The sequence below is a fragment of the Papaver somniferum genome, chromosome 8, assembly GCF_003573695.1.
Source record: "Papaver somniferum cultivar HN1 chromosome 8, ASM357369v1, whole genome shotgun sequence".
Taxonomy (NCBI): domain Eukaryota; kingdom Viridiplantae; phylum Streptophyta; class Magnoliopsida; order Ranunculales; family Papaveraceae; genus Papaver; species Papaver somniferum.
Genome location: NC_039365.1, coordinates 173,363,763 through 173,386,446, shown reverse-complemented (window position 1 = coordinate 173,386,446; position 22,684 = coordinate 173,363,763). Strand labels below are relative to the sequence as shown.

The 22,684-nt window shown below is 35.3% G+C and overlaps 1 protein-coding gene and 1 non-coding gene across 3 annotated transcripts; both read right to left on the bottom strand.

The window, feature by feature from the left end:
- Positions 1–1,165: 1,165 nt before the first annotated feature.
- Positions 1,166–1,249, bottom strand: TRNAL-CAA. Its single transcript has one exon. It is a non-coding gene; the product is annotated as a tRNA-Leu (tRNA).
- Positions 1,250–1,381: 132 nt separating this feature from the next.
- Positions 1,382–6,519, bottom strand: LOC113304005 (pentatricopeptide repeat-containing protein At1g06710, mitochondrial-like). 2 transcript variants are annotated; one of them, XM_026553103.1, is made up of 4 exons: positions 6,387–6,519; positions 2,326–5,841; positions 1,936–2,229; positions 1,382–1,848 (listed from the first exon to the last, which is right to left on the bottom strand). In XM_026553103.1, exon 2 carries the CDS (start codon positions 5,703–5,705, stop codon positions 2,670–2,672), a length of 3,036 nt encoding a protein of 1,011 aa, XP_026408888.1. In that variant the 5' UTR covers positions 5,706–5,841; positions 6,387–6,519; the 3' UTR covers positions 1,382–1,848; positions 1,936–2,229; positions 2,326–2,669. The 2 variants fall into 2 exon arrangements, with proteins under 2 accessions (XP_026408888.1, XP_026408889.1); XM_026553104.1 differs by having other exon boundaries at positions 1,382–1,800.
- Positions 6,520–22,684: the final 16,165 nt, after the last annotated feature.

Here is a 22,684-nt window from a genome sequence, read left to right as displayed (position 1 = left end):
TATAGATATTATCTTCCTAATAAATTTATAATTACTAGTTACGACTAATTTATTTATAACAAAACATCTGCTTCAAACATCAACCATGAAGCGATGCTTCACGCTTCGATATACGCATTGCTTCTTAAAAATGAAAAACGCTTCACGCTTTCAATACCTTGCACACTACCAAAAAGAAATCCAATCTTTTTTTTGTCAATTGATCACTTACTATTTACAAAAAAGTTGGCATAGTAGTACAACCGTTGCCACGGTGGGAGGGTCGACCGAGGAAATATCTGAAGATGAGGTTTATCTGCGACTAGTTTCGCCTCGTTTCAGAAAAAGTGATACTTTCGCCTCGTTTCAGATAAAGTGATACTTTCGCCCGTTTCAGAAAAAGTGATACTTTTGCCATGTTCCAGAAAAAGTGATACTTTTGCCCCATTTCAGAAAAAAATGTTACTGTCGGCACGGCTCAGAAAAAGTGATACTTTCCCCCTGTTTCAGAAAAGTGATACTTTCCCCTCGTTTCAGAAAAAGTGATATTCGCTCCCCGAGTTGACGAAGAAGGATTAATTGGGGGAAATTTTTACTATAGCTGCCGACATGGTTTTTCAATGAAATCGGCATGGTCGATAGATTGTCGGCATTGAAAAACCATGTCGACAGCTACAATGAAATATCCCGCAATTAAAAAAAAGTATCCCCAGTTAATTATTTATAATGAAGGAAGTGATTTTCAGGTGCACACTAACAAAAAGAAGTGACTACCAAAAACAAATCCAATCTTTTTGTGTCAATTGATCACTTATTATTAAAAAAGTTGTCATATAAGGTTTTTCAATGAAATCGGCATGGTCGATAGATTGCCAGCGTTGAAAAACCATGTCGACAGCTACAATGAAATAACCCTCAATTAAAAAAAAGTATCCCCAGTTAATTGTTTATAATGAAGGAAGTGATTTTCAGTGCACACTAACAAAAAGAAGTGACTACCAAAATAAATCCAATCTTTTTGTGTCAATTGATCACTTATTATTAAAAAGGTAGAAGTGACTACCAAAAACAAATCCAATCTTTTTGTGTCAATTGATCACTTATTATTAAAAAAGTGGTCATATAAGATCCTCCGTCGCCCAAAAAAAAAAAGTGGTCATATAAAGTCCTCTGTCGCCCAAAAAATTGTCAGAAGTGGGATTTGAACCCACGCCCTCTTTCGAAGACCAGAACTTGAGTCTGGCGCCTTAGACCACTCGGCCATCCTGACTTGGACGGACAAATCACCAAAAGAATTATACGGATGCTTAGCAACACCTAGATAAACCAATGTAGTAATAAACAATTTATAGCTAGCATTTGCAATTTTTATCGATAAATCAGAAGATATGCTGGCAAAGCATGCTATACTCTTTAAAATTTCAAAACATTTGCAGCTGTAACCTCCAGGAAGGATGACATAAGGTGTAAATTCACAAAAAGGCAATCTCTCAAAAAAAAGCGAGTTTCCTGGTTAATCAGGTTCTGGAGGATAAAACGATGTACTAGTATCTTGTTTTTTGCATCAAAAATTGATAGAATACACAGGCTTTGACACCAGAACATAATTTTGATGGTACGATTTGACTCCAACTGCTTAGGTACCTACCGTGGGCAATAAATTCAATTCCTACAGACTCTGTGCATTGTCTTAATATGGTTTTCCCAACATCCTGTAACTCCTTACATTGCTTTTGAATCACCAAAGCTTTCAGTTTTACCCCAACCAATGACTTTCTGCAGAAGTCCAGTCCCAGAACCTACTAACTGATGCTCCATTTGCTGCGTGAGAAGAATAAACAACGTCCATAAAGAACATTCACATATTTGCTGCAAAACACGGAAAATATAAAGTTTAAACACTTGTGTATAATAGTCATGGCAACACCAGGTAAACAGGTTATACAAACAACTTACTCAGACAACATGATTTCAGATGTGTATTTCTTCATCTCCTGATCCTTCGAGTAGTGACGAATTAAGTACCATACTGAACAGTCATACAGACGGGTACTAATACAACAATAATAGAATTAAACCACCAATGCTCATGTGAAGTCCCGTCTGTTTTTCTGTTGTCGTCGATTGATTTTTCAGCCCAATCTCACCTGCTTTTTACTTCCTCGCCATATTATTGTGCTCTTTCATCATAACAGTATAAAAGGATATGAGATTTCTTACTTCGCTTCAATTGGAAAAGATGTCTCTTCCCTGAATGCAGAAAGATGGCCGTCAAACCATTTCAAACATAGAAAAATATAAGAACATACATGGTATAATGGCAAAAATGATGGAAAGCGTTCCTACCTTTTAGGGGAACTCCGGGTTAGCATACAAGCGATATACCGCTCTTCCATTTAATTGAATGCAACTGGTCATGGAAGATTCTTCCTTGGACATGATTGATAAACTGCAAGATTCGCAGCACACAGTATTGTACGGCATTGTTGCAACTCTTTTCCCTTGCGAAATTTGTGGACGTTTGGTAGGATGCATCACAATATTTGTTAGCCAGCGTAAGCAGAAGAAAACTGCAAACAAGCACTTGTGAACATTCATGGCAGTACCGCACACCAACTAGGTTCTGAGGTGTGGACTCACCCTCTTGTGAGTCATCAGATTGTTAACTTCCATACTTGTAAGATCCAACACTATGTTTCTACCCCAGGACTAAAATTGATGTCCATCTGACATATACTATCTGAAAGCTGAAGCGCCTCATCCCACTTGTTAACTTTCGTAAGGCCTTTAATGAGATTAAAAATAACACTTATATCTGGAATATAACCCATCCTTGTCATGTCTACATACAAACCAAAAGCTTCATCAACCTTGAAAGCTAGAGAAAGACTCTTTATCAGAGAAGCATACAAATTATGGCTAAGCCCTAAGCCATCTGAAACTGTTACGAGTTCTTTATACAACTCCAAAGCTACGTCCAGCCTTCCAGCCTTGCAAAAGCTGTGAACCAAAATCCTGTAAGCAGGAACTATCGGCAAGGAACCATCTGCTACCATCACGTCTAAAAGACCTAGTGAGCAAATAAACTCTCTATTAAAACCTTCAATCACCTTACGATAACCTGTCACATGTGCTGGCCAGCAAGTCTGCTTCATCTCCTGTAGAAGTTCATGACCCTCATCCAGATGTCCTGCCGCACAACAATGGTCTATCAAGACCCTGTATGTAATAAAATTTGGAGCACAACCCTTTGCACTCATCTGTCTGAAAAGATTAAGGCACATGTTGATATCACCCACTTTCCCAAATCCATCTATCATTGCAGTATAAGTCACAACATTTGGACGGCACCCTTTATTTTCCATCAAAACGAAAAGTTTATATGCTTCATCAGTCTTTCCTACCTTACAAAGTCCGTCCACCATTTCTGTATATGTAACCACAGTAGGGGAGCAAGAATTTTCTAACATCTTGGATAAGACCTTCATAGCTAAGTCAACTCTCTTGTCTTTGAACAGTCTATCAATCAAAGAGCTGTATGTATAAACACTTGGACTGTGCCCGCATTCTGACATCTTTGCAAAAACCTCTTGCGCTTCATCTAATTTTCCAACCTTGCAGAGCCCATCAATAAGAGCATCATGAACAACATTATTCGGCTCACATCCTTCTCCTGACATAGTTTCGAACAAGTCACGAGCCTCAGACACTTTATGGGCTTTGCACAAACCGTCCACTAATGCTCCATATGTAAAAACATTAGGTTCTGTTGGATTATTTCCATCAACCCTAAAGTACTGATTAACATCTGGCATATCTCCATTTCCTCCCATTCTTGAATAAATCTGACAAGCCTTCTTGACATCACCAGCCTTACAGTGTCCATCAATCAAAACTGTGTATGTGACAACATTCGGAACACAACCAGCTGACAGCATATTCTCGAAAAGTTCATTTGCATCGGACACTCTCCTTGCTTTAAGATAAGCGTGTATAATTGTGGTATATGTGACCACATTAGGAAAACAGCCATCTCTTACCATTTCGTCGAACAAGTTTCTAGCCTGCTGAACAAGACCTACTTTACAGAAACTATCAATCATAATTGTATACGTATAAACATCAGGAACAACACCATTGTTTTTCATATCTTGGAAAACTTGGAAGGCCATTTCAATCTTGGAGGCTTCACAGAGGAAACTAATAACCTTGGCATATGTACTATTGTCCGGTATGAAGCCTTTAGTCATCAATTCATGAATAACTGCAAACGCCTTTTCAAACTTTCCAACCACACAAAGACACCTAGTGAAATGGCCAACATTTACCTTATTCAGCACATATCCAGCATCAATCATTTCATTATAAGCCTTTTCAGCCAACTCCACTAATTCTAAACTAGGTGATTCATTATTTCCACAAATACCCCCAATTAAGATATTATAAACCACATAACCCGGCTGGCAACCACAAACCGCCATCTTTTTGAGCACCTTGTAGGCGTAAGAATAGTCTCCTGAACTGCAATATGCATGAACAAGAGAATTAAACATCGAGGGATTCGGGTAACAACCCTCTGGAATCATCATACTAAGGATTCTTTTACACCTACCCAGTTGTCTTTTCCTCAAACACCCATCAAGCAACGTCCTATAAGTTATTACGTTCGGAATACAATTGTTAGACCTCATCCTATGCAAAAACTCCATAGCTTCTTCAAAAAGTGAAGCTTCACATAACCCACTAATCATTTTTGTGTAAATTACTGCATCGTATATGTAGTCTTCCTTTTCAATGATTCCTAGAGCTTCTTGCCACCGCCCAAACTTAGACAGAGATCGAGCGAAGCTACCCAACGTCAAACCATCCACACCAATACCGGAATTTGACATTTCCCTGTGAAGCAGACAAGCAGCATCCAACTGGTCAGCCTTGAGAAGGACCTGAAGTATAGCATTATAAGTCACCATAGACGGTTTATATCCAAAATCCTTGAGCCTCCCAAGCTCCTCTAATGCTGCATTCCAATACCCATTTCGGCAGCATTTCTGAATCAAAAAATTCAGCAACTTTCCCAGGATTACTTTGTCACCATCATCTCTAATCTCTAAAAGGAGATGTTCAGGAACTCTAACATAATTTTTCTTATTCTTACTACTATCATTATCCTCAACCCCTAAAGTGACCAACAGAGCAGCATAAGTGGGTGGCGTGTGGGTATACCCAATTTGTCTGGCGGCCCAAATGAAGAACTTAACTCCCACTTCCGGACGATGCTTCAATAGCTGTAGAACTTCTATTACTAAAGAATCTTTAAGTTTTCCTCTAAATTGCCTAAGAAACTTTTGTGTTTTGTCTCCAAAAAGTTCATCACCATTATTATTAACAATCTCATGAAAAATCGAAATAGCTTCTTTAGAGTACTTACTTGATGAACCCAAACCACATTTTAAATCTTCTCCAGCATATGTGTTATTCAAGAATGCAAAATCCTCTATAGAAACAGAAGCATTTCCTTGAGAGGGAATTTGTCCTTCTGCATCTCGGGGAATTAAAGGGGCCCGGACATCAAAAGGGTCATTTAACCCATTCAGATTGTCTTCCTGCCATGAAGAGGAGGAGCTGCAAAATGCTCTGCTACAGAAACACTTTCTGACTGCATTGGAGCGGAAATTAATGACTGCAAGAGACTGACAGATAATCATCTTAAACCCTCGTTTGATCATACTAATGAGACTTCTCAGGAGAGATTCCTAGAACTTTTGGTGTTATCTGTCACTTCATAAATCTCAATAGTAGTAGAAAGAAAGAGACCATTCTTGCAGCCATTTGATATGTTATTTCAGAGGCATTTCTTCTTCTCTGCAAAGAAGAAGGACCATTTCAGTAATCACATCTAACAAATTATCACAACAATCGCTAACAGATAGTTCATTTATTCAAGAACCTTAAATCACTCTCTCTATCTCTCGAAGGAATGATAAAGAAGCAAAACAAAATAACTTCTACTATTTTATACTAATAAAAAGTCCAAATAACAAATTATCAATACTAATCAATACCCATGAGAGAAAAAACTTAACTCGGTATTCCAAACTTAAACCTAATCAATAACAACTATCAGACTCAACCCAATTCTTCACTCAATGAGAAAAGAACAAGTATCGTATCTTTGATCAATATTATCTTCTCTGATGCATTTTCGCAAGCACATAAAGATCAAGTTTTTATCGCTTTACTCTTAGAACCCAAAACCCATTTAGGGTTTTAGCATACTAATCAATAAACCGAACATGAATAAATGAATAATACGATCAAATATAAAAATTATGAAATTACTAAAACCCTTTTGAGTAGTAGAAAACTATATAACATTGAAATAAAAGCTTTTGGTGAATAAGAATTACCTGTAAAGTTTTGATTGAATGTAGTTTAGGAATAGATTCAGTGAGAAAGGGAATAGTTCGACTAGGTAGGAGGGACTGAGGGAGGGGGAAAGGGAGTGTGTTTTCACTCAGGTGGTCTGGTAATCGTAGGAGCTTCAGGTTTTACTCTTGACGAGTAGGCCAAATCCACGATGTTTAACCAAAGCCTCCTCCTAGGTAGATGCTCTATTCGCCCTTAGTCAAGTATAGTCAACTATCAAACATAGACCGAAAACGGCTCTGTTACAGGTTGTTGTTTGTTTTTCAAACTTTTTTTCTTTTTTTCTTTTTGTGAATTTTTTTGTTTCAAACTCTTTTTTTCTTTTTTTCTTTGTGAATAAAGTATTTCGTTGAAAAATTGGGGCTTAACATGAGTTGGCATCAATAGAAATAGAGTCATCTAATATGGAGCCTTGAGTAGGTCTTTTAAATTGCACTTCCTCCGTCACTAATTAGATGAGTTATTTGTAGTTTACACAAATTTTAAGGCAAGGAGGAGAGTGAAGTATATCTAAGTATTTTTTACAATTATACCCTTTTGGGCAATAATTAGTAAAATTTAGAAAGGTTTTTTATAAACTTTATACCGCTGGAAAGCATTTTAAAACACTTATGCAATGAATATAAACATGACTATCAAATTATACATATTTCATATAGTAACAATAATCAATTAAAATGATAGTTTTAGAAATATCCCCTTGATTAGTGAAATAGTTCATCTATTGTTAGAAAAAACTAAAAACCAAATAACTCATCTAATTAGGAACGGAGGGAGTATTTACAATGAGGTTAGCTCATATACAAGTATCTAAATTGTACTTTGCTAGGATACCGTAAAAAAATCCCATTGAGCCCTCAAAAGTCATGGCACCAAATATTTATTACAAATTGTTATGTTAATTAGGGACGGAGTCACAACTTTTGTTTAAGGGGACAAATTTATATACTGAAAGTAATGATCTAAATACAACTCATAGCCTTCGTTTTTCATCTTCCTTTAACTGTATTTTGGATTGCGAACGATATATTTGTTAAACTATAACATGTTTTAAATTAGAACAATTAATATATGAAATCGCAGAATTGTATTAAAGGAAGCATAGTTGTATTTAGATTACTATTAACCTATCTGATTCTTGAATTTGGTGGTAATACAGAGCTTTTATCTCTTATCAATTAACCATTTAATCCACAAAATCATATATTTTATAATTTTCATTATTTTTCCATGAATTTGTCCCCCTTATGTACTAAAATAAGCAAATTATTATACCTATGTACGCAATAGGACAAAATCTAGTTGGACTATCCCACTAGACCCTTAGTAAATCCGTCCCTGATAATAATGTTCATAAAGTTACATTCAAACCAGATACGCCTAATATTGTACTATTAAGCTATTATAGAAGCATGAATGACACCCCAAAATTCCTATATTACCTAAGTATTCATTCCCAAGTGCATAGTAAAACATCTCGTTGTCAGTCTCAAATGATTATGAAGTACAACTTTACACCCATTATCCCTACCTGCATCCCCCAACTAGAAACCATCGACGTTAAAGTTCATCCAGTCTCCAACGAGGGAAGTCACTTCATGAAAACAACTTTACGAGCACGTCTTGTCACTGTTTCAACTTTAAAGAATTCAGAAGTTTAAAGATCTTGCAAATATAAGTACCCATATAACCTTTCACCAGTCCGCCCGATTTAGAAATAGGACTTTTAACTTGCTAACACAACTTTGAATTAACGTTGTACAGATTTGAAATTTCACTTGATTACTCACTTCCAAAAGACACTAATATATAAAAGTTTATGCACCTGCGAAGAGCTATAATGATGTTTCACTCATTCAAATATAGCAACAACTAAACTGGACATAATATCATAATTGAAAACAACTTCAATCCATCTACAAAAACCTCTAGCATAAGATACTTAAAACATAAGCTAAATGAATATGAATATTATCTTCTGCTCCCTTCTTCTTAGAACCTTATGACATTGATTATTATAAATTCTGCATGCCAACAATATTATTCTTCCCGACTAAACTCATAAGCACAAATATCTCCACTTGTGTTGCCTACACATATTCATTTATCTTCTTAATGAATTGAAAAATGAACTTTTAGTCATATCATTACATTATATTGAAAATTACAAAAAATCGTTTATACTATGAATATAGTAGGCGATCAGGCGGGTATGCCCCCATCGTCTAGCAGACTGATATCTTGAGTTGGTTTACCCACTATTTATAATAGAACAAGAGAAAATCAACATGATTATACCTTGAAATTGGATCTTAAACCCATTTGATCTTCCCTTGGCAATTCTAAATGCGTCCACCTTTGATTACTCCAAAAATTTATTACGCTTCGGTATCCAGTTAACCACAACACACTCGATGCATTCTAAGCTTTTGCTTCTTGATACCCTTCCAAATACACATTTTTTGATATACCTTAATATTATTTCACTTAAAAAATCTCTGGCGAAGAAATTCACTCCTAAAATTCAGTTCATCTTCCTCAAATATGGCATAAAAATATGTTAGAGCGAATGCTTGGCTGAACCTACATACCTTGGTATGTCATGTGCTCATATATTAGTTTCCAAAATTATTGCTTGGTTTATCTTACTAAATTCATCTTCGTTTGGAATTTATTCGGTAGTAGAGTCCTAAGATTCTCCGAGTTATGCCAAAATAATATAGAATTGAAGATCACCCGAAGACATCAATTGAAGAATCTTCATCGAGGTAAGTAAGTAAGATTGATCATTCCTTTTGAATTCTTTTTTCATCTATCTATCTTTGGTTGAAAAATTCGAGAACTTTAGTAAATCATAATTCGAAAAAGATCATATCACGAATTAGCTTATTGCCAAGTCTGGTGATTTTTAGACTTCCAAGCACTTGCTTGTATAGAAGTAGAAACAAAACTTGAGAAAAATTACAAGTGTTTATGAAAATCTCAAGACTTACAAATTCATTCTTAAGTTTGTAAGGTTTTGTTTTAGTAGTTTACTAACTAATGATTTTCAATCACTTGAGTTCACAAACTATTTATAAACTTTCAAAGTCTATAAAGAGTTTTACATATCACGAAAGAGTTTTAGATATCTAATTTGAGGAATTACAAAGTATGAAAAAAAGAGAAATTTGTAATATATATCTATCATATTCCTAAAAGAGATTACGTTAACAAAACGAACAAGATCAGAGTACACGAGCTATCAAGGTAAAGATAGTCGGACCTGGCTTCATGAATTCCTGAGTAAAGTCTTTTACTCGTAAACCCAATTATGTTTCTCAAAGGAAACCTAGATTTATAGAGGACGAATCTCAAAAAACTAGAACAGAGAAGTTTCTGGGATTAAATTTCCTGGTTGTTTGAGTTTCACTATTTATAGACGTTTGAGACTTGGGTCGCGTAGCTAAGTTAATTGGAGATTCAAGAAAATAATTTCTTTGTATAGATAAAACTTTTGTTAAGAATTCATAGAAGAATATACATTATGGTACAGGTAACCGTGTATGGTTATAGTTCATGGAGAATTTGGATTGAGAACTAATAAGCAATATCATATTCATTTGAACATTTAATACTTGAATCATGATGCATATACACAAAGTGTTTTAGATTAAAGATGTCCTAAAGGTGTTTATGAAAGTTATAGAAATTACAAACATATTTTAGAAATAGTATGAATGCACCTGCTTTAGTTCGTACTGGCTAGGTATGCGAAAGGGTACGCATACTTGTGGACCAGTTCATGCATTCAGATGGCCAAAGTACTTGTGTCGGGTATGCGTATTGGGTACGCGTACCTCACCTGTAATACCCCGATTTCTGCAGTGGTTCGCCGAATGGAATATAGTAATGATTTGTCCTTCCCTAACACCAAGGCCTTTTCAGCACAATTGGCTCCAGAGTTGGCAAAAACTCTGCAGTTAAGCGTACTCGGGCGGGAGCAATCCAAGGATGGGTGACCTCCCGGGAAGTTGGTGTTGTATTACCGCAGATATGCCCGTTGAAAACCCCACACTGCCAAATAATCGCAGTGGCTAAGTAGGGACAGTATCAGTGGAGGGACGGGTCATTACAAATAGTATCAGAGTCGATGATGGTTCACTTACCGAGGGTGGGGAGGTAGGTTGAACAGGGATGCTCCAGGTGCTTGTCTCACGAGGGACAGGGAACGTCGGAGATATGGGATTTGGATATATTCAGGATCCAAGGACGGCTCTAATTTAAGGTGATGGTATTATAATACCCCGATTTCGGCAGTGGTCCGCCGAATGGAATATAAGTAATGATTTGTCCTTCCCTAACACCAAGGCCTTTTCAGCACAATTGGCTCCAGAGTTGGCAGAAAGCTCCGCAGTTAAGCGTGCTCGGGCGGGAGCAATCCATGGATGGGTGATCTCCCGGGAAGTTGTTGTTGGATTACCACAGAGATGCTCGTTGAAAATCCCACACTTCCGAATAACCGCGTGGATAAGTGGGAACAGTATCATTGGAGGGACGGGTCATTACATCACCCTTTTACACGAACTTAGAACTCAGGATATGCATATTGGGTACGCGTACATACTGGATACGCGTACCTACCCTATTCGGTAACTCCGATGACGATGGTATGTGTACAGTACATATATGTATGTAACTCAGAATTAAAGAAGTTATGAAAAATCTCTTTAATCGATTTAAAGCTTTCTCAATTTCCCATAGATGGTGAACATCATTGCTTGGGAAATTTTCAAAAGATTCACTTGAATCAAAATAGTTCATGAACAATAAAAAAAATTTAACTAAATTTGTCAAGTATATCAACAACTATTGCTTGAATCATATTTTGAGATGTTTAACAAGACAATCTTGGCTCGAAACTTCTTCTTTGTAGTATCTATTAGAACTCATGCGATATAATGTCATATAGATGGAACAGTAATACTTGTGAGTAATAGAATGGTTCAGTCTTCATATACCTCTTTGTTGATAAAGTTATCCATATTTCTTCGTTTGATCTTCAGTCTTTAATCTTTGAGGGTTATTCAGTGATATCTGATACTCAAATACCATACTCTAATCCTAATCCGAAACTTGAGTTAAGTAGGTTAAAAATCAAAATATAGTTTTGTGTATCTAACATTGACAACAATCTTGATATAGCAAAACTTTTGAGTTTTACCGAGAAATGCTCTAACAATCCTTCCGAGCAGAAATAATTGATTTTTCGGATCAAAATCCATCATGCTTGAGTTCTTTGGTTTCTAAACATCGTCTTGAACTCTACAAGTTCTTCAAAGTGTTGTTGTTGAAGATCCATAGCGATAACAACTGATGAGAATACTCTATTCAAGCTATCTTTAATGAAAAATCATTCAACTTCATGGTTGTTATAACAAAAACATAGCATTATTACCTTCTCAAAGTTTAATTGCACCACAACTTTGAAGTAATACTAGGGTGATATGTTATCCCCCTTAGTCAATACTTACTTCTTTTGTGTAATAGGTAAAACCTAGAGATTATAATCTACTTCCCGTTACATAATGCAAATAATTCTCCCATTTTTTTCAACAAAATTGGCAAAGGCGGAAAATAGGGATCGTAATGAATTAAAACAAAAGATTCATCAAGACTAGAGAACACATACCAATTCTTATTTTAACCAAGTAAACTTAGCGTCTTCATCAAGGGGATATGTAGGTATAAGCATCTCTTACAATTCCATAGCCGCGCTACAAAGATATGAAAATTAAGCATAAGTTCAAATTGAGCTCTCCGAATTTGATGTCATTCCCAAAAAATCAACATGAACAACCTTTTTATAATCATAAGAGAATGATTTTCTTTGGACATTAACAAATTTACTCACTAGTTAAGAATAAAGTAGATTTGTATCTAGTTGTTTTATCTCTTCTCGTCAGTAATGAACAAAGAAGTCAAAAATATCGATCTTAACGTTAGAGGCACCAAGATAAATTATTTTCGTGAGAAAAATAACTATTGACAAAAATTATTCTCTAGGACAGTTATGAACAAAGAGAATAATTTATGTGATATGACTCACACATAGGAACTATGTAAAACCCTAAAATGAAGATGTAAAACCTAGCCTCTCCTCTATCTTTCGGTGATGAAACCCTAATCAAAACTTGTCTTAGAATGTCTTGAGAAGTCTCCTTAAACATCCCCAACAACCCTAGGGTTTGTGCTTGCTTCAAAGCTAAGTTTTCCATATTTGGAAAGTATTTTCTCAACTTTTTGGAGGTGGGGATCGGTCATGCCATTGTTCCGAATAGGTACGGACCGGTCTTGCCTTAGATCCCTAATAGGAATCCTTAACCGTTTTGCATATAACTTTTGTAAACTCGAAATGACCTCATTCTTTTTGCATTCTTTTTGTCTCTTCATTCTCTACAATATAGAGTTGAGTACTTCTGAATTTGGTTGAGTTCCATATGGTCCTTAGTCCACGCTCACTTTTACGACCATTTCAACACTTTTTTTGCTCCTTTTGGATGGTTCTTACTGAATAAGAAAAATAAAGGAAAACAAGAGTCATACAAAGTAATATGCAAAAAAAAAAAAAAAAAAAATACAAGCATGAAATTGATAACAAAAGTATAGTAAATTATGCACTTATCAAATTACTCCAAAATTAGGTTTTGTTAGTCTTCGAGCAAACTACCCAACCTAAACTAAATCCTAATTCACTTTCGTTTGAATCACGGTTACACTTAGCATGTGCAACAATACTTTAAACCCTAGGTGTCCTTAGTGGATGAGTTGTAGTCTCGTAAAGGTTTACAAGAGGTATACCCAAAAAACCTGTTAGAGCATAGCTCGGTTGAACCCACCAAGCGTTGGTATGTCAAGTTTGGTTGTCATATTTTAGTGAATCAAAACTCATGTTAAGAGTCGCTTGATTATGTACTAGAGTCAACTTCGTATAGGTTAGCTTGAAAGTATTAGGATATGAGACATTACAAGTATTGCGAAGTCTTGAAGATGTGAAGAAGCAAGGAGCTACAACGACAACAATCATCCTTCCACTTGAGGTTAGTGATATTTGACTTGAACTGTTTCATTCCCTAACATATCTTTCAAGTCGTGCATATTGAAAACAAAACTGCGAAGAATATTTGAACTCTAGATAAACATAGTATTAAGGAATACATTACGAGGTTTATTGCTTAACCATTAAACTTTGTAGATAAGGCATCGCCATAATCATTTGAATGTTATTGTGATTATGTATGGGTATGAGGTGAGGATTTCATCCGAGGGAACAATGTTTTACATGTGTTCTAAAGAAGTAAGTTCATAAACTTGTTTGTGAACCGAAAAGGAAATTACCAGGTGTTATTGGTTTTGTTATTCATTCCTTATCTTATGAACAACTAATATCTGTGATTAAGTATAACCGATCACAACTTGTTTGTGTTCTTGATAGAACTATTCACATAGGCCTGACTTATGTATTGGTATGACTTTAATTAGTGAAACTGATCTTAAGTAATCACCTGAGATGGTATGATCGGGTTTGTGTTTCGTCTGACCAAAATTAGGAAAGGGGAACCGATCCTAGTAAGAGGTGCAGTACATCACAAAGGGAGACTGATACTTGTATAGGGTGCAACAAGGTTTATAGCAGAAAGGGGAACTGATCCTATGAACATGTGCAACACGTTTTTAGGCAAAGGAGAACCGATCCTATGGACATGTGCAACACATATAAGTTAGATACCATATATATGTGCGGAACCGATCCTAGTACCTAGTCAACCGAATTTTGGAAAGCTAGTGTGACTATGCACAATACTCACATGGAGGTAGAACCGAAACTTGTTTTGGTAGATCCGATAAACCCATGATTATGATTGAATGTTTGTTTGATCAATCGCATAGTTCTTTAAAGTCGGATGAACCAATTCTAAACTTGTTTGAAAGTGTGGCAAATCGGTTTCAAGGTTGTAAGTGTGAAAGATAACTTGTAATGTAAGGATGTCGACATACTTTGAACACATGTTGTGAATGTTTATTTCTTTAATTGTTCAAAGTTATTCCTTAATAGCTAAAGGAAGAAAATCCCAGGATCGAAACATAAGTAAGTTAAGAATATTTTAATTAAGGTTATTAATTTCATTTTGTAGGGAAATACAAGAATTAGTAATGTGCATTTACTAATTAGATTTTCTGAGAGATTTCGATCATTATTTTTGGACACGGCATTTCCAGGAATTATGGAAACCGAATTTGTGCTTTAATGAATATCTTGAGAATATTTTCGGTTTTGGAAATTCCTTGGTGTTCAAACTTCCTTGTTTATAAATACTTGAAGTTTGCTTTTCTAGCAAACTAATCCTTCGTAACAACAGACTTCCTCTTTTGTTGTCGTTACTGGTGTAGCCGCCTATTCGGAGAGGAGAGTAACCTAATTAGGCGAAATATCTTATGGCCGCTCAGTTTAAAGTCTTCTTTGGGATTGAGAAGCTCTATCTGTACCGTTGGTGGGAAACTAGATAATTGCAGTTTATCTTTTGTTTTCATTGATTTGATTGACTAACGGTGGTTGAATCTGAATGCACCTAGTTTGTTTATGCTTGAGAATCTTCTCTTCTGATATAAGATTCACTCAAACTAGTTCAGAGTTTCGACAGGGATCTCTAGACTGTTGTTAGTTCTAAATACGATCTTCTGATAATCCATTGTTAACAGACTCCGTTCTGTGCATGATTGATCACAAGAGATTCAAGTGATTATGTGCATGTTTATATTGAAGATCTAAGAAGATTTGAAGACGAATAAGATATTGAAGATTTCTGATTTGTGAGTTCATAATCTTTGGTGTGTATAATACTTGTTTTGGTAAAAGAGGATCCAATTAATTATCAGTTTATTCTTGTGGTAGATTGGATTGATTAATTGAGTAGATCGGCATCAACACAATTATTTGGATTAAGAGTGTTGTTGGCTTAATCTTAAATGATTACTTCGGTAATTAAACATAAGATAGATCTAAGGACCTGACGAATGAGTTTATGTTAAGATAAACAGAAGAGCCTTTCTCCAACTCATATCACCTGGTTGAAGAGAGTTGATACCAAACAGATTTGTTGTTCCTTTACTGTTTGGAATACGAACCAAAGGAATTGATCCAAGTACGTGACTTATTTATAAGTTGGAGGCATGGGAATACAAACAGAACTAGGTGAACTATAGGTTTAGTTGCTTGGTCTCAACTATACGAAGTTGGTGTAATTTTGTATAGCGTCTTAATCCTGAGAGTATTCAATTCTGGACAAGGTCCCGGGGTTTTTATGCATTTGCGGTTTCCTCGTTAATAAAATCTTGTTGTGTCATTTATTTTATATTTCCGCATTATAATTGTTTTATTATAATTAAAATAAATTACACAAACGTTAATTCCTATTTACTTGATAAGTGAATCCTATTGTGTTTGGTTAAGTCCGAACCTTTTTATCAAGTAACATACTTCGTTGTTGTATTGTCTCGATCTCGTATCCATAGACGATCACACGAAGTGTGAACCGATTAGTTGTATTGTCTCGACTCAGTCCATAGACAATCACTTTCGGAGAAAGTACATATAGGTAGGAAAAGTTTTAGCTTGAGGCATATTTGGGTACCCTCGCCTTTTCAAAACCTACTCCAATTTCTATCCAAGAAAGCATATTTAAGGACAGACACCGAGCAAGATAAATAATCAGCATTCGTATGTTCTTTAGCTACAAGAATCAATATCCCACATGATTTCCAATCATCGCGACACGCAATTACTTACTTATGACATTCATATAGAAAAGTAAACTATACTCAGATAGTCATTGATATATACTTGATGCAGTGTCTTTCAATATTATGCACAATACTCGAGTATTTTCACAAAAAATAAACATAAAGTGTATGAAACTTGAATCACATGGATAGATAAAAGAATGGAGATGGAATAATGAAGTGTGCAGATGTTGACTAAGGTAAACGATGTAACCCAAAATATTCGTATGAATTGTCAACGGATTATTTGTATATAGCACAATAGTTGAGATTATCCTTCATTTATCGACAACGTGATCAGATCTTTTGGATCCAACTACCTATTTCATTTCCGATAATTCTCATGAATCATGCGATCCACGCTTGCTTAGGCGACAGAGACAGGGAAAACACACACGTATTGCTATCTGAAAATGCGGGGGTACAACTACCACACCCAATATTCCGATTAGCAATATGTATGGGCTAACTCCAATATAATTTCTAGAGAATCCACTAGACAGTCAGACTCAATCTAGATAAAAGTATATCAAAGGGTTAATATCTCTATCTCTCGATTTGATCTATACTCAAGCAAATAGAAATTTGCGAGTCTTTATCAAATACTAGAGAGATAACTTGGATGGTACAAAAGACCAATATCCAAGTTTCAATCAATTTAAATCAACAATCAAAGGTTGGATATTCTAATTGATTGATCCTAAAGCACAACCTGTGATATTTCAATTATATAACAAAATGTAATGCGGAATAGAAATAACACAGACACTGGAAATTTTGTTAACGAGGAAACCAAAAATGCAGAAAAACCCCGGGACCTAGTCCAGATTTAACACCACACTGTATTAAGCTGCTACAGACACTAGCCTACTACAAACTAACTTCGTTCTGGACTGTAGTTAAACCCTAATTAATCTCACACTGATTCAAGGTACAGTTGCGCTCCTTACGTCTCTGATCCCAGCGGGATACTACCACTTGATTCCCTTAGATGATCTCACCCACAACTAAGAGTTGCTACGACCCAAAGTCGAAGACTTTAATAAACAAATTTGTATCACAAAGAAAAGTCTATGATGATAGATAAATCTGTCTCCCACAGATAAACCTATGAGTTTTTTGTTCCGTCTTTTGATAAATCAAGGTGAACATGACCTAATTGATAAACTGGACTTATATTCCCGAAGAACAGCCTAGTATTATCAATCACTTCACAATAATCTAAATCATATGGTAGAGAAACTAGATATTGTGCAATCACAAACGATGAGACGAAGATGTTTGTGATTTCTTTTTATGTTTCCCTATCGAAGATATAATCTCAAGTCAATTATTCAATTGAACTCGTACGATAGAAAATGGAAAGATCAGATCGCTCAACTACAAGAGAAGTAGTTTCTTCTGGCTTCACAATCCTAATGAAGTCTTTGAGTCGTTAACCTACAGGGTCTCGAGAAGAAACCTAAGGTTAAAGGAGAATCGACTCTAGCAAACTAACTAGTATCACAAAGGAGGTGTGGGGATTAGTTTTTCCAATTGCTAGTTGTCTCCTTTGTATAGTTTTCAAATCAGGGTTTGAAATCTAAGTTACCTTGGTAACAAAACATTCAATATTCTCCGTTAGATGAAAAACCTGATTCAACCAAGCTAATATCTTTCAACTGTTAGATCGAAACTTAGCTTGTCACACACAAATTAAATGTATTCATTTAGGTTTGAGTAACCGTACCTAAATGTGTACACTTAGTTGGTTCACAAATAGTTAACCAATGGTTATCCATATGAGCACTTTCATATTAACCGTATCATCTTTCTCATAACTAGTTCAAATGACTCATAAGAACTAGTTGATAGAGTTGTTCAATTGCTTAGGTATTTATTCATAGACACAATTGAAACAAAATCGGATTGATCCACTTGAATCAATTCATGAACAATATACCCACGGTTTGCAAAGATTGCGTTCCTTATAATTTATTGTTTTAAGTTCATGAACTACCGATTTGATAAATAACAACTTGGGTACGCGTACGAGTGTGTGTACCTTAGCTACCGGATTTGATTTGGCTTTGGTTTCCAAACTCAACAGAAATTTTTGGGTATGAAAACTTCCGTGGGTACGCGTACGGGTATGCGTACCTAAGGTGACTGGTTTACTAGTTTGCAAACTACAAACTCATAGGAAATTTTTGGTATGAAAATTTCCGCTGGTACGCGTACAGGTACATGTACTCAACCTGTCTCCTTCACCACTAACGCATGCACACATATGCACGCACTTGGTTTCCGGCACATGGATATATACACTAATGTGCGAACACACTATATATACTTATATCCATATATGGTAATCTCAACTCTACATTTTAATCATTGAAACATTCTTCTATAATGTTATATCAATCTTTATTCACGACTATCGTCATCAAAGTTATTTTCAAGATTGAAACGTCATCATGACTTTCGTCACGGGTAAAGATGAAAATGGTTAAAGCGAAAGCTTACCAACACATATTTCAAGAATAAGATAGGCGAGTAAACTTGGCTCGAAATAGAAAATGTGTATGTATGAAAACTATCATACTTATACGAATTTGTCTCAAGAGTAGGAGATATAATAGACTTTTTAGTGATAGATAAGTTCAAGTCTCCACACACCTTTTAGTCGGATGAAGTTCCACTTGTTCCTCGATTAGTTCTTCGTCTTCATAAGATGATCACCATGGAGTCTGGAGCTCAACTACACCTAATTATCCTAGACCGAGACTTAGTCATAAGTAAAATAGAAATCAAGACATATAGTTTTGATCACTAATATTGAAAAACATGATTGAGATAGCAACGAGTTCGACCGAGCAATGCTCTAACAATCTCCCCCCTTGTCAATTTTAGTGACAAAACTATCAATACATATGGATTACAAAATAGATAGAACTTTGTAGATTCTCGTCCACATGCTTGATCTCCTTGGTGCTTCAACATTACTCGAAAACTTCGTCTTTTCCAAGTACTCCCATGATTCCATGGATGTTCAATTCAGCATCATAGTTGTTGAAGATCTGTAGCCATAACAATGAGAAAACAAAAGCTCTCAATCATTGTACACATTATCAAAGTTCTCATATCACTACTTCGGCAACAATACTATGGTGATATGTATCATTCCCCCTTATTCAATACTTCGTCTCAACACGAAAACCACTCCCCCTTACATAATGATCCGAGAACCATATGTATTTGTAATGTGAACTACATATTAATTCTCCCCCTTTTTGTCAATAAAATTGGCAAAGGTACGAAAACAGGATCCTAATGAAATTATCATGGAGACACTTCAAGACCAAAGAAAAGTACATATCAACTTTGTTTAGATGCAATCGTAAAGCCGAAGCTAAATGCATTCATCATGGAGTTTATAAAGATACAAGATAACTCCTCAAATATTCCACAGCCGCACTCCCCACAAAGATATGGAAATTAAGCGCAAATTCAAAAGAACTCTTCCCCATTTGATGTCATTCCCGAAAGAACAACAAGAGCGACTTTACTTTTACGATAAAAGAAGGATTTCTTTGGAAACCAAAAACCACAAAATGATTTTGTTATCCAAAAGTTCTCAATTAAACTTACCACAAGAGAACCAATGATTAATTTAATCGGAATACACAACCAAAATAACCACAAACGAATCTATGATTAGTTTAGTTGTAAATGCTCACACAAGAAGACTTATGGATCCACACAGTATATACATAAAATATGGATCATGGAAGATCAATACTGCGGAATATACAAGGATTCATTTTATTTTCCATCACTATTTGCACAATGACATACAATAGACATAATCCTAGTAAACAAAAGATTTTATCCTATCTTCCATAAATAAATGACATAATAGGCTTAACTTTTGTTTGTCAAAAGTTCATCGATCTTGTATCAATACTTGCTATCGACATATAAACTAGATAACTTTTGACATCGTATGGGACAATAATAGTTCACGGACGCAAACACACATATCCCATAACATATTGCAATATATAAAACCATAAAGATTAATACTGCAAAAATCATCTTACAACTTTATAATTAAAACAAATAAATCTAAAAACAAGAAGATGAAAACGTTGGACATAGTTATGTGTACTCATAATAATGGCTATTCCAAACCCTAGTTGTCCTTCTTAAACAAAAACAAGAATATAAATTCTCAGACATTAAAACTCCTATAAAGCACTTCACTTAATTTGAATACTCTTCTCATATTCTATGTATTCATCAAGCTCATCTTCGATCAGATCAATTCTAGATTCCAGATTGTCCATCTTTTCTTCAAGTCTCTTTGAAGAGGCTTCAAGTTCACTTTTTAGGGCACGAACTTGTTCCAAGACGAGATTCATGGTTAAAGAGAGCTTATCAAAATGAGAAACATAGATGTTCCCATCCAGAGTAGAGCCGTGAATATCAAGGCTCATCACATTATCAGAAGAATCGAACCGTATCTTCTTAGATGGAAAGAGAACAGTCCAAACATCACTTTCTTTGCTTGAAAGACTTGAAGAGGACATGATACAAGAGATATATGAAATGTTTATGCAAAGGAGAAAAACTTCATTTAAAAGGAGCTGAGGATATGAGATACATATCCAAAATGACCTTTGACTAAAACCCTAACAAAAAATGCTTATCCGCAGAAAAAGGTCATATGAAGAAAACGTTAAAAACATAAACAGTTCTAGGCTAAAATAAATTGGAACAATTAACAGAAATATTTCATCACAACCCTCTTGAAGATTATGATTTTTGTATAAGAGGGATAGACAAAAATCATTAATACAATATTACAAACTATAGTTGTTCCAATCCTCTGCAGGACTGGGTAACTTCTTTCGAGGGGATGAAGTATACGTTATACCTTGTTTCTGTCTTGTTTTAAGAAAGAAGAGTTAAGTACATCATCCTTTCTTTCTTTTAGCACAAACTTGTATACCTTGATTTTTGATTTTCGTAAACTATGCATTCTTTTGGAAATATCTTTTACAAAGGACGGGGGTTTTGTATGAGATTTATTTTCCTTCTTCTGCAAACAATGTTTGGCAGAGGAGACCTTTTCCTGTTTCTTAGTGCTACATGTTTTAATATGATCCTGATGATCATATGAGGATATCACAAGATTAGATACATTCTTGTGATTTTCTATATGATCCTTGTTGTCAAGGTGTCTTAAGAATGATATAGAATCAGGAGAAGTTTGATGACAGTTCATAGTCGAAGAGATTCGATATGTTTTGTAAGAATCATGATTGATCAACTCCAGTTTTAAGTTAGACAGTTGACTTTCCAGATTTTCAATCCTTTTAATTAAGACTTCCTTTTCTAGTTAAAGTATTTCTAAGTAAGTAAGATTGTTTATTATGGAATAATCAGGACTGTTGGGAGGACATACGTGATTATCAACAAACAGATTAAGAGAACCATCATAGGCATTATCCTCTGGAAAGTAGTAAAGAGTAGCCATCCATGCTTTAGTTATCTCACTCGGCTCCGTATCAGGACATTTAGAAGTATTGTGAACACTTCTATAGCACTTGAAACTAGAACTGTTAACTAGGGCTGTCAATGGATACCTGAATATACGCTATCCATTCGAGTTCGTTTGAATCGTTAGGATATTATCCGAAGTTTCGGATATCGGTATCGGTGTCGGATAATCATATCGGATAATCACCTATTAATGTAACGGATTCGGTTGTGTTAGTATCCGACAGATAATTATCCGTATCCGATAGCGAGGGTATATATGTAATATACATATACCCGTAACCCTATTGACTATTAGGGTAAACTAAAAGAAATTCTAGAAACTAAGAGTCTAAGACTGAGACTCTAACTCAGAGACAGAGAGACAGAGAGTAGATCGACTGGTTTCCATTCTGAGTCTCAAAGAAGATTTGATTTTTTCCCGATTCATTTCAACATTTTAACTGTTTTTTAATTTATTATTGGAAACGGATAATTAAAGGATATTATCGAATATTCGTTACCCTTAACGTAACGGATAGCGAATAAAAATTTCAATATCCGTCGGATTTTATCGGATAACGGATATCCGATAAAATTAACGGTAACGGATACGGTATAGCAATTATCCGTTTCGACAGCTACCGTTGACAGCCCTACTGTTAACATAGTTTTTCTGAACTTTTTTATTGATTGACTGAGCTTTCGTTTGAGACTTTCTTTTATTCTGTCTAAGAGATTTCTTAAGCTGTTGTGTAAACAGTGACAGAGTCAAATTAAATCAATTCTCTTCCCTTTTATCAGTCAATTTAGAACGTCGAGATTTACGATCAAATATAACAACATTATTGCTAGACAAACGACGTTTCTCTCTTTGTTCAAGTTCAAGATCGAAAATTTTCAATTTTTCGGCTAGGGAATTTATGGATAGTGTATC